This window comes from Polyodon spathula, chromosome 8 (genome assembly GCF_017654505.1).
Source record: "Polyodon spathula isolate WHYD16114869_AA chromosome 8, ASM1765450v1, whole genome shotgun sequence".
Lineage (NCBI taxonomy): Eukaryota > Metazoa > Chordata > Actinopteri > Acipenseriformes > Polyodontidae > Polyodon > Polyodon spathula.
The window spans coordinates 33,011,007-33,024,270 of record NC_054541.1 but is presented as its reverse complement, the minus strand read 5'-3'; the positions used below and the strand labels follow the sequence as shown (position 1 = coordinate 33,024,270).

The 13,264-nt window shown below is 35.0% G+C and overlaps 1 protein-coding gene across 4 annotated transcripts in view; it reads right to left on the bottom strand.

The window, feature by feature from the left end:
- Window positions 1-13,264, bottom strand: part of LOC121319802 (pendrin-like) — a 22,291-nt gene extending 9,027 nt beyond the window's left edge. Inside the window, exons 1-21 of one of the 4 annotated variants that reach the window (XM_041257638.1) lie at window positions 13,193-13,253; window positions 12,870-13,036; window positions 12,262-12,401; window positions 11,641-11,751; window positions 11,084-11,265; window positions 9,749-9,913; window positions 9,378-9,530; window positions 8,962-9,044; window positions 8,478-8,625; window positions 8,023-8,136; window positions 7,519-7,596; window positions 7,312-7,407; window positions 7,117-7,223; window positions 6,812-6,881; window positions 6,509-6,601; window positions 6,324-6,419; window positions 5,863-6,099; window positions 5,170-5,224; window positions 4,638-4,783; window positions 4,230-4,301; window positions 3,285-3,796 (exon numbers count right to left, since the gene is read on the bottom strand). In XM_041257638.1, coding sequence (XP_041113572.1) covers window positions 3,773-3,796; window positions 4,230-4,301; window positions 4,638-4,783; window positions 5,170-5,224; window positions 5,863-6,099; window positions 6,324-6,419; window positions 6,509-6,601; window positions 6,812-6,881; window positions 7,117-7,223; window positions 7,312-7,407; window positions 7,519-7,596; window positions 8,023-8,136; window positions 8,478-8,625; window positions 8,962-9,044; window positions 9,378-9,530; window positions 9,749-9,913; window positions 11,084-11,265; window positions 11,641-11,751; window positions 12,262-12,401; window positions 12,870-13,000 — 2,301 coding nt within the window. In that variant the 5' untranslated portion in view covers window positions 13,001-13,036; window positions 13,193-13,253 and the 3' untranslated portion in view covers window positions 3,285-3,772. Of the gene's footprint in view, window positions 1-3,284; window positions 3,797-4,229; window positions 4,302-4,637; window positions 4,784-5,169; window positions 5,225-5,862; window positions 6,100-6,323; window positions 6,420-6,508; window positions 6,602-6,811; window positions 6,882-7,116; window positions 7,224-7,311; window positions 7,408-7,518; window positions 7,597-8,022; window positions 8,137-8,477; window positions 8,626-8,961; window positions 9,045-9,377; window positions 9,531-9,748; window positions 9,914-11,083; window positions 11,266-11,640; window positions 11,752-12,261; window positions 12,402-12,869; window positions 13,037-13,192 lie in introns of those variants that run through there. The other 3 variants (XM_041257637.1, XM_041257635.1, XM_041257636.1) reach the window with 3 other exon arrangements.

The window sequence follows — 13,264 nt, the reverse complement described above, 5'->3', positions numbered from 1 at the left end:
AGTGAGACCAAAGGGGGGTGGGGGTGTCGAGAGGGTTTTGAATATGAACCTCCTTAGTCCCTGTACATTTTAGGGTTCAGCCGAAGGGCAGGTTGAACCAGTGAGGGTGAGGGATGGCAGGCAGGTGCCAGGATTGATGTCGATTGGCAGGAATTTTGGTATCACTCTTTGTTTAATATGTCTCTTCCAGGTTTACTGCTATCACCCAGGGATGATGATCTAAGAGAAGCAGTCCAGACTAGACACCAGCCCTGCTTTCGCCCCTGGTGCTTGGTGCCTTCAGTGCCCTTTGTACCATCGGGCCTTGGTGCCTGAGTTTGTCGGTGCTTGACACTCGCCACCTTTGTGCTTTTGGTGCACTCGGCGTGTTCGGTGCCTTAGAGCTTGATGCCTTTAGGCTTCATTGCCCTCAGTGCTCCAAAGCCTTGGTGCTTATACACTCCCAGCATCGGTGCCCTCAGTGCATAGCTGTCTCGGAGCCTCAGTACATCTGTGCTTCGGCATCTTCGGTGCTCCAGATCCTTGGCACCTCGGTGCTGGGTTACTCCACATACATTCACCAGGTTCTACCGACATAGGGCCTCATGCACTAAACAAACATTAAGCTCCTTTTCTGTGTGCTTTGTACACCTGCTGTATTCACTAGGGAGTGGCAGGCTCACAATGAATCGCATGGAAAAAGGTACCACGTGGGTGTCAAAATACAATAAATAATGTTAATCTATGGAAATGTATTTAAATTGCTTCCCCTTAGACCATAGGAGAGGTGTTTGTTATACTAAAAATATTCACTTATGCGCAGTACCTTTACTAAGTGTCTCAAGGTGTGTTAACAGTACCGTGTTTGGAGACCAGGCGGTTTCAATTAAATCACAGCATAGACAGGGCAGCTCACTACTAGTGCCGTTCACGAAGCAAGACATATCCGCAACACACATACAAGCATACGCACACGCACATACACACACACACCTTAAAAGGTGAATTAGAGGACCAAATCAGATACGTATGATAGTACACTATACTAATATAATGCAACACACACTTATTAGTAGCACATTATAATAATAATAATACAGATAGGCAGGTATCTAGAGAGATAACAAGGTAATAACATTTTATTACCTTGTGTTTAAGCTCCAAGCTGCTTTGTGTGTCCCTCTTGATTGAGATTATTTTATTCCCAAACTGCACCAATTCTATATTCTGAACTACACACTTGAATGTGAACGTGGTTTGGAATTTATGCAAAGCTCTCTTTTCACCACTTCAACACCTAGGAGAGGCCAGAGTGATCATTTGGTTATGAAGGGGAGGAGTTCTTGTGAAAGTGCAACCTCATGCTTTCTTATTATTTATTTATTTATTTAACCAGGAATTCAATGGGATGAACATCTTGTTTCAGACTGGGGTTTTTTATATTCAACGTTACTGTGGCAGAGCCAAGCTCTGCCCTTTTTAAATTAGCAGGGATGGAGTTAATTTCCCCTACCTGCCTGGGTTTATTATGTTCAGGTGGCTGGGGTTGATTAGTTGATTAAATGATTAACTTAATTAACGATCAATCAGCGCCCAGCCACCTGACATAAAAGGACACCTCTGCTTCTCATTTGGGAGGAGGGAGCTGAGGAAGCAGGTTGGTGTTTATGGTTTTTGTGATTTGTGAATTCTACATCCAGTGAAGGCATTGCCCAGGCTGGAAATTGTTATTTGTGTTATTTTTGCTTTTTGTCTTGCTTTATTTTTGTTTAAATCCCTTAATTTTGCCCTTGTGCACTTTTATTTTTGTGTATTTATATTAAAATAATTATTTTTTTGAACTACAGACTGTCTCTGGGCCTCTATCCACTCACCAGCCTGCCACAGTTACATTTAACACAAATCATGTGTCCTCAATCAAACACTCCCTGTTAATTTTAATACAATTTATAAGTGTAATAACACAGACAAATAACATACTCAAATATGTCCCAATTTCTAGTTTATTTGTAACTGCAAATGCAGCTCATAAGATTTCACAGCAATCAGCATGATTCAGATGTACAATTAACATGATACATTTGAGCCATTTATTAAAATTGTTCCACAAACCTATAACTTGAGGTATAATGTGCTCATTTTTCATTTAAAACCTATTGCTATATTTCCAAAATAACATTGATGAATTAAAACATTTAAATAAAATGATAAAATTCACAACAACATAGAAATTTGGTTACCAATCTGAAATTAGAGTATAAATGAACGGTCCTGATAGTAAATGACTAGAGTCTGCAATAAATATGGATTGGTTCAAATTTAGATAACACAAACCTGATTAAAGTGCATTTTATAATTTATAGTTTATAGTTTTATAGTTCATTGATACCACTATGTAACACAATTTTTGTATTTGTAAATACAGTATAATTGTAAATCTCGAAAAACTACTCACTTCTAAATCTTTTGTAGTCATCTTTGTATTACTTTAGTATAAATACATGTTAATTTGGATTCATATGTTGTTTTTTTCTGACTTTATGTGAACGAAAAGACACACATTTGCCCATTTTCCCATTGGAAATAGTGATATTTTGAAATATCACTGTCCTGGTCACAAAAGCAAAGTTTGTGGGGAATAATAGCCATGTTCTATACTTTTGAGGCATAAGCAATTAGGAAATAACACTTACTACCCAGGAACAAAAATTATTATTTTTTTGTTACACAGTGTACTCAGTGCTTTATTGGGATTAAACAATTGTAAATAGGTTCCTTTATTGTTATTTTAAACTTTATCTTTAAATTGTATATTTGTTTACCTGTTTATTTACCCTTTTCCTTTTATTATAGCTAGATATTCTATGACTATTCCTCAGTCATCTGTTATGTGTTTGTGCCCTGGAATGAAGCTTCTTGATCTGACAAAGCTTCTAATAAATCATTTAAGATGAACGGCTAAAGGAAACACACAGTAGGATGGATTCCTGTTACCAGCTCTTCTTATAAATACAGTATTTTGATATGTAGCATTTGCTGTTTAAAGCTTAGTGTGACACTGTACAGGCCTTGATTCATAACCAACTCTATCAACAGTGGTTAACTCACAGCACACAACAAACAGCTTGAATGGATTTACCTTCTGACATTATATTATATATATATATATATATATATATATATATATATATATATATATATATATATATATATATATATATATATATATATATATATATATATATATATATATATATATATATATATATATATATATATATATATATATATATATATAAACACAATACATTTGAGACATTTATTAAAATTGGTCCACAAAGCTATAACTTCAGCTATAAAGTGTTATTATTTTTTTATTTAAAACCTATTTTAAGTGAGTAAATCTGAATATATAATTGTAGGTTTTATGTTGAGCATAAACTTCTATTAAAAATCTACTAAACTAGTCTATATAAGTCTAAATGCAGACTCTTAGTGATCATACCATTTGTTCTGTATTAATTCTTCATCAGGACATTATGTATGCATAGGAAAATATTGAACAATCCTTTGAAGACTGCTTGATTATCTTGGCCATCTTAATATATCCCAGTCAGTTTCTGGTAAATTGTATGCAAATCTAAAACACAGTTTCATTCTAAAATAACTTTCAGGAAGGATTCATTTTAGGGGCTTCTTAGTGTGATCTGGGTTTTTCAAAATATAAGAATGATTCTTCTCTTTTGAAGGTTATTAGTCCCATATATTTTGCAAATAAAACAACTTCATCAGTTTAGGAAGCCAGTTTATAGATAGCCTTAAATAAAAACAGAGAAAAAAAAGTGTTGGTAAATGAGCTAAAGTTACTTTAATGACTTATATCAGCAAACAGTTTAACTAAACGTATTAACTTGAAGTTCTCTATAATAACCCTGCAATTGACCAAACTATTGCCTAGTTACAGGAAATTAGAATCAGTGAATCTATGTTGTGTGCACTTCCTCTTGTTTTCTATTGTTCAATTCTTGAATAAAGTATTTGAATTAGTGGTGCGTTTATTAGTATTGCCTGAGTATTATATATGTTTAGTGATTAATAATAAGTTTTTTCAGTGTCTTCTATTATAATTTATATTGGGTAGAGTTGGAAACCAAACTGCACAAGATGACTTCTCTTAAAGTATAAAACAAGAAACACCTTACACACAACATATTAACTGACAGTATTGAAAAAATAAATATCTGAATTACCCCTTGATGATCCTCTAATTCATCATTTTCAGGAAATGAAAAAGGTTCTTTGGACTCCTTCATCAGAGAAATCTGCAAGGAATAATTGGTCGTATAAGTATACATGTAAAACAGTGTGTGCTTATCTTTGTGTTACAACAAAACTCTACATTTGATGTGTTTGGTAAATTTGGTATTTTTCTAATATGGTCCCATGCTTAGGGAAGTTTACCCATTTTAAAGTAAGCAAATACTTGCCCAAGCTTCTCACTCACTGTGTAGAGCATACAAACAGGAACTACTAGCTTAATTATTTTTAAGCATAGACTGGGCAAATAAAAATAATATGAGGAAATTCCCACCAGTAATCTTCTGAATCACAGGCAATTATTCTGCCAACTGAGTGATCAAGACTGGTAAGAACCCTACCTTCTCAAATATTGGATCTTGAACGTTGCCATACGAAGCTTTCATCTGAATGAAGAGGACAGCATCATGAATAGTCAGGAACAGAATGTCTTTCTTTACGGTGTCATCAAAAAAGCCACATGCTTCCATTTTCTGGATAATTTCATCTATAAAAGAGAAGATGTACTGTCATCAACATGGAATATATGTTTTCCTTTTTTTCAGTACATAGCCAGTGCCGATCAACTGAATAATAATAATTAAAAAATCAGATTTGCAATGATCATAAAAGAACAGTATAAATGATTAGCGCTGGTAATGCACTTGTATTATTGTTTACTCTGTTGGTAGATCACAGGGTCATACAGAGTCCTGGGTCAGGGTCAGAGGATGAGCAAAAAAAATACACAATATATAAAAAACAAGGACCAGTAAACATGACAAAAAGCTGAACATGCTTATCTGTTTTTTGTTAGCTGTTTTGTTTATAGTTTATCTTTTTTGGTATAACCTTTTGTAAAAAGTTCACCTGGTGGTATCTTTTGGTACATACCATCATATCCTGCTATGTACACATTTACATCTATCCGCATGAATTCTTTCACAATCTGCAATATTGGAAGAAAAACAAAACATGATTTAGTCTTTTATATTTGCTCAATAGGAAGAGCTGTCTGCCTCCTGTGAGACAGGAACAACTATACACTCATATTCCTTTCCAAACAGCCCCTTATTTCACAGTGTTTAATCTTGGGTGTCATCATGGGATGTTTTGCATACTTCATAATACAGTACTTGTTCAGGTATTTCATCCACAACTATAACTTACTCAATGGTGGTATATGTACTAATTGTAAAATAAACTTTTACTTTACAATTCTATGACAAACATTTCAACTGGAAGTCTTTCTCAATGTCTTCAGTGAAATCTGTGTTGAATAATTTTACTATAATTACGTAATGATTGGCCAGATCAGCATGTTTTAGGTATTGTGACAAGCGAACTCTACAGCCAATTATTGTGATAATTTAGATATGTAGGATGCATCAGGTCTTGAAGCCCTTTCCCTCTGGTATATTGATATGTTTTTTTTATTATTTCTGACATCTGTATTCTGCATACATTCATTTATCAAACTGTACATTGGTTGCTTAAAACCCATAATCAGCTGGCTATAAGATTTTGGTAGCAGTGAATCTTAGTTGCGCAAACTCAAGTGTATCAAACCATGAATGATTTACATACCAATTTCAAGCCCTTGACTGATACCACATCAAGGAAGGAGACTGCACCAAAATCGATGATGAGGCTGTGAATGGTAACTTTGGGCACGATCACTTTCAGTGGAAGGTCAGAGTTCCAGTCCACTTGGATTTCCACCTCCTTCGTGGGCACTTCAACATCTTCTGCCTCCTCTGGATCCTGCTCTGGATCACTTTCAAAAGCTTTGTTATCCACACCCAGATCTGTCAGCACGCCATTCTACCATTGAGAAAAATAATCCATTTCTAGGGCTTGGCTACTTTAACCACTAAACACATCATCTAGTAAAGGTCACAAACAATTTATGCTAAAGGTACAGTTCAGTACTACATACCCCTAAAACATGTTTTAAATAGCACAGAAAAAGGAAAACACACAATTTGTAATAAATGCATAATTACATACAGTAAATGAAGAATCATGTTTACGAAATTGTACTGCACCTTTGTGGATCTTAACTTTCCCTTTTTGATAAGCTTCTGAATCATCTTCAGTGCTTTATTTCTCTTTCTAAACACTCTGACTGCATCAAATCCCACCTGAAAGGTTTAAGCAATTTTACAAATCAATTTCAACTAGATTTATACATTTTAAGGTGTTGACATTTTTAAGTGGCTTAAAAACTTACAATTGCTTTCAGACGATCTTTAAAAAAATCCATGTTGGCAAAGTAGATTGGTGCATTGCATCTGAAGATCTTAATTCCAGATAGTTCTTCAATCTGTGAAAATAAGAATGAGTTGCTGAGCACTTAATAGTATACTATATACACTGTAACATCATGTGTATTGTAGTACTACAATTACTTAAAACAATCCCCACCATCTACAATGTTGTGATCAAATGTCTGCTTCAAAGATGCTAGTGTGTACATGTATTTATTTCAACAGAAGAAACAGGACATATTGCTTCAGCAATACACTTTCCTTACATTCTTGTAGTCCTTTATATTCTTGTAAATGTCAGTGCCTGGAACATTCCCAAGAGCAGCACATGTGGGGCTGGGGTAGTGAAAAAAAACAACAACAAAAAAAACTCAAATTCCTGGGTTAAAGGTCATCCGTGAAATATCAAACACAATGCACCTCTGGAGTGGGGTTTGTTTAAAAACAAAAGTATGTTTTTTTTCAGTTAAATGTTCATTGAATTAGGCCCTTGATATGTCACGTCTCAGTTTTAGATCATATGGAAAATCATTAACAGATTTGATCACATAACAGCATAAAAGTGACTTACAACTGTGTTCTGATCACAACTGTGGCGAGCTCAAAGACAAGACCTGCCAACAGCCCGAGATCAAGACCCAGAATTATGGATGCAGCACACGTCACGACCCAAATAATCTAGAAAAGAAACAAAATGCAAATTATCTTGTGAATGGTAGAATATACTAGTGTAAAAGAATGCAAGTGAGATTTCTGTATAACTCACAGAGTCAGTCTTGTTCTGCCTCCAGAGGCGCGGGACGTCAAGGACCTGCATGAACATTCCTTTAAGGTTGGCAATGACGATGGCTGCCAGTACAGACTGCAAAACAAGTTAGCATGAATGTCAGATGCACAGCAAGGTGTTGGGTTTGGTACTGTAATTCAATGATATGATTTTAATAGCAAGCAATCTGAAATAATTGAAGGGTACCTTCTGCAGAGGCTCCAACAGGTTCCCCAGAGCGACAATTACAATAAATACTATCAAGGCAGAGAGAAATCCAGCAATCTGCAGAAGAAAAGCATGTGTTATTTTTTAAATATGTATAGATTTTAGGAAGTTTATGATTTACTCTTTTTAATTATTTACTTAAAAAGGTTGGGATTACATATTATGTTTATATACAAATAGTAAATCCTAAGAGAGTTTGGAGTGTAAATATTGATGTTAACCTTGACTGCTACATGTGTGCTATTTACTGAATACAAAATATATGCTGTAATGTTAAAGAAAAAAATAACAAAACAGTCATTTGATGGTGTTTCTTATTTGTTGGCTGGAAGTGTAGTTTGTTGAATTCTCCCAATAGCACAGGTAATGAGCGACTACAACACAAAACAAATCCAAACATCCTATGCATATTAGTGCAGAATTAAAGGGAAAAACTAATCCAGTTTAACAGAGCTTCAGACAACGTAATGATGCAGATATTACTTGAGTCTGTCCACCAGTGCTCTCTTGGACAGCAGTTCGCGACAATGCTGTGCAGCCAAAAAAGCCAGAGAAAGCTCCTCCAAATATGTTGCTGACACCAAAGGCAACAAGCTCCTGTAAAATGAAACAGTAAATTTGCTCCTTTGCATACTGGAAATTTCCTCTACTCACTGAACGAATCATGCATTAGGTTTGCTAATGTTTTAGCTAAAAATGTAACTCAAATAGCTACAGTTATACTGAACTTTGCATAATTTCTAAGAATGCTAAATTACAATAGCACATTAAAAAGCATGATCACCTAATGAGATTTTTTGGGGTAAAAAGTATACTGTTCTTTTTAATCTGTTTTAAAAAGAAAGTTAAAATCTTATCCTACTTCTTAAATTTCATGAAATTCCAAGTCCATTAAGACCATTTAATGCCTCTATTGTATTCATAGACTCTAGACTCACCTGATTGCCATCAATTTGATAGTCATGTTTTATAGAATACACCTTTGCCACTGAAACAGCCACAGCATACCCCACCACAGCTGTAGAGAAACACGAGCCTATTATGTCAGCAAACATTGATACATCAGGAGGTTGAGGGGGTAAAAACCTAGTAAAGGAAAAGACACATTAGTAATATAATTGTCAAATTTACAAACTAGCTACAGTAGTTATAGCTTCAGTACCTGGTCATTACAGTACGCTGTTTTGTTGTGTTTTTTTTTTTCTTCAAGAGCTACAAATGCAATGTATGCACAGTGGTAAATGTAGGCTTCTCTTTGTCTAGCATTGCTTTCCCCCACTATAAACAAATCCAACATGAGCTTACGTTGTTTCATTCTTGTTTTTAAACATCAACATTTTGCAGATCAGCAAATAAGTAGTACATCCTTTAGTTAAACACAATTAAACAAAACAAAAAAGAAACAATCAAAACATTACATACCCTTTTGGGATGTCCTTGACAATGGCAGCATGGTATTTTGTCTCAAGATCCACAGCATATGAGATCCCTGTAGCTACAATAGTCTGTAATAGAAAACATAGTATGATACTGGAGCTGTCACTACAAGCAAGTACAAATATTCTTACATACATTCATTCTGAACTTTTATACCAGGGTAATATGGTTCTTCATTCAAATCTCAGTTTAAATACATATGCTAAGTTTGGGGTTTTAGTTTAATAATATTTAAAATCTTACGATATAGAAGCAAAATACGCATTTTAAACACAGGGAAATTACATGCAGTGTATAAATCAGTGAAGAGTGTTTGTTCTTTTTTACTACACTGGACATTGTGTCTATGTTGCTTGACTGCAAACGCTACCTGTGCAACATGCAGTTTTCTCAGATCTTACCACAAACAGTTCAATGGGAATAGGAACTGGAATCTTATGTTTGAATCGATCATTGACTTCTTTTACTGACATCACGATGATTAGAGTCAGCAATCCCGCAATCAGATCTGCAATGTTGGTTTTACCAATGTTTCTAAATATGTCTATGATTGTCTGTGGAGAAAAGGGATACAATTTTGCATTTAACATTTTAACCTTAAACTAAAAACAATAACAATAACTGAACACCTTATACCTGTAAGGAAATTCATGTAAGAATTTTCAAGTTGTTTCATGTTAGTTTTGCAATTTTTCTTTTATCCATTCAGGTAAAATATGTGAGGAAACTTTCCAAACTGGGACAAGTATATATAATTAAAAACAGTACTCACATATATAACAGATAGAACTCCATTGTAGTTCTTTGTTGGTACAGACAATACCAATTTCACCTGAGAGACAACCACGTGGAAAGCAGCTGCGGTGGTGAATCCTCCTACCAATGGATCTGAAAGGTACCGCACCAAAAAACCAATCTGAAGTATTCCCATGATAAGCTGAAAAAAGAAAAATTAATAATAATAAACTGAACCACAATACACTGCTCAAAAGAAGATCCTGATAATAACATATACACTTAGGAGGTATGTCACAGTAAACTGATTATTGGCAGCTTGAATAATTCATTAAATAGGAATATGTATGGGCAAAGTGGCTCTATAATGCAACCATTGTGCCAGTGTTACACCAGTTAGGAGTTTGTTTGCTGCAAGTAGAAGAGGTCACAGAAAGGACAGCAATGGTCCTGAACCTTCTTGAAGAAGTGAAGGTAAAGTTTCTAACCACAAAAAATATGATGAAAAGGCTTCTTATTTCTGAAAATCCGTTAAGGACATTTATGGAACTTGGCTGTTAAACTCACAAAGGCTAAAATCACTATAGCTTGACTTATTGCCTTTTATGGAGAGGGCACCACAGATCGCTATTTGTAAAATACTATATTAGCCCACCCTGAGAGACTGAGGACTGTGGGGAGAGAAGCTGTGAGACTGCGACAAGGTGAGAAATATACACACTGTGTATTAAAAAGGACTGTTTGGACGAACCTTAGTCTACTGGATAACAAAAGATCCAAAAGACTGTGTTGGACCATGTTTGTGGTTGAAGAATTAAAGAAGAAGACAACGCATAAGGACTGTGTTGATCCTGTTGGGAATTGAAGAATCAGCACTGAGAGGACTTCACAGTGCAATTCAACAAGCCAAGTTCCACAACCAGATGACAAATGAGTCAGTGTTGCCTGGGACTGTGGAGTATAATGTTACATTCCCCAAATGAAACCTAATTAGAGTAATTAACTAAAATAACAAAATATGCGAAAAGTAGCTTTTATTGAACCTAGATAATTAACTGAAAGGAATATTACCTAATTTAATTATTTGAAGAACTTTTAAGTAATCTTGCTATTGGTAGACAAGTATATTTAGATAAATTAGATTAAAGGTTTGATGTTGTTGATTAACTTTTGATACATAGTTCATGTTTAAGACTTTAAGATTTCTGCTCTTCTGTAGTCAGTAAACCGCTGCTATTAATTGAAAAGTCCTTGAGCCTAGTGTGGATGTTCATAGTAAGTCCTCGATCTCTCTGAATTTAAATAATATTTCAGATTGGATGCTACTCAATTGCTCCTACACATACAGTATAATAGATACATGGTACATTACCAGAAGAATTCCCATGAGAACTGTCGCGGTGTTGGACACAAGAACTCTATATTCATTCATGGCTGCAACATCCAGTGTTGTTCCATTGAGCCCTGTGCTGTTCCCCTTAATCTTGAAATTCTCTTCTGGAGCCATGGCCAGGACTATTGATCCAACCATCAGACTGGTTACAGGAAAGGGACCTGTAAAAATTAAAGAAATGGTTTGCATTGTGAAAAAACAAAAACACTTACCTGGGTGATATACTGTAGTTTCTCACCATTGCATTTATTACAGTATATATTGAAATAGTATATCATGTTAATTTATGCAATAATGGTATCACTAGCAAGAATTGAAACAGCATTTATAATGCAAATTATTTCCCTATCGAATTCCCATGAAGTGTTTGTGTATTTGCCATTTCACTTGCATTCTCATAAACACGTACAGTGCACAGTTTAAACCATGGCTCCTGAATGCCATTCTATAGTGGTGCTCTGTATTAAGCTGCCTGCCTGTCTTTGCTCTCTGCCTACAATGTGCATTCTACCTTGTATAGACTGTAAACTACTTACCAATAGAAAGATGTCTCGATGTTCCCATGAAAAAATATGTCAGAAACTGGAAGAAGGATGCGTAAAGACCATATATAGGTGGGATTGAAACCAGCAATGCATAGGCCAAACCTGTGCAACACAACACAGGTTAATACACCAACTGCTGTCATTCAAACAACATCTCCATAATGATACTTATCAATGAAATCAATTAACGTTCAACAGTCGTGAAAGAGGAAAATAAGATTAACGCAAAGCTTAATCCCCTATTTAATTGCAATTATTCTTCACTGGGCTGTCTGATTTTACCAATGTAACCTTTATAAAGGTTTACTGCTGCGTACCGTAGTGAAAGCATAATCAATATATGATATAGGCATCGTAAAAGCAAGGTAAACTATACAGTGGTATAAAGGGAGGTTACCAAGGTCAGAGGGAAAAAGACATTTGAAATACAGTAAGCTTCCAGAATGGTTCTTGAACTTTTAAAAAGCTAGGCTAAATGTGCTTGTTTAAAATAATTATCTGTGCATGGCTTGGAATACAAGGTGCTTTACAAATTGCATATTCTGTTGTAAAAAAAAAAAAAAGACAATATTATTAAAATGCAACTGTATAAACAAAAGATATGCTATTTACCCTGTAAAGTAGCTACAAGTCCAGTACTGATTCCTGAGACGATGTCTTTCGGCAGCCATTCCTTTATTTTGTATTTTGGTAGCCAGTCTAAAATGGGCAGCAAACCCTTTGTTATGTCCTTGGCCCTTTTGGCTGAACAGCTTAAGATAAACAGACATGCAATGTATTAGTAAATCAGGACTCTGGCAGTTAGTTTACTGGGATTCTCATATTTCAATTTTGATATGAACATTTATGTGTGAAAATTAAATCTGCGCAGAAACAGAAACAGAAACAGAACAGTGAACTGTTTAGTGAAGACAAGGGTTTACAACTCTGATGTATGAAGGATATTCCACACTAGACAATTCACTGATTAAAGACTGGACTTTTTATGCAGTTCTTAATTATTAAACTGAGCCAACCAATGAACCGCTCACCAGGTGCTATAGGAATTAAAATGTTGATTATACTTTTAAACTTGCTGTGGAATACCCCTTCACTATACACCCCTGCTTAACTTGCAAATGCCATGGTAGACTTGCCTTTTTTCTTCATCCAATTTAGGTTGGGTGTATGGCATGAAATACAAAAACACTTTGTAGTCATGAAAATACAAGGTTGCTTACCTGCATGATTTTGTAAATCGTTCCCGAATGGTTTTAGGAACCCTCGCCTTTGTTTCATTGTCCTCTTCAAACGAAGGTTTGGAATAAACTGGTCGAGCAACACAGTAATTCTGATCAGGAGGCAAATCCATCCTGATTCACTCAAATTGCAAGAAAAATAAGTTATTCTACAAAATAGACAAATTAGACAAAACAATATATTAAATTCTATCCTCTTTTTGGAACATACATTGTTTTAAATGATACAGTAAATAGTTTTAACACGAACACTAATGCTTTTCTGTTGTTTGAATCCTTACGTATATTAAATAAAATTCTGGTACCTTGACTTGCAGGGAGGATAAAATTGAAGCTGTCCCCTGCAGTTAAAACCTTTTCAGGGATTTATATAGGTT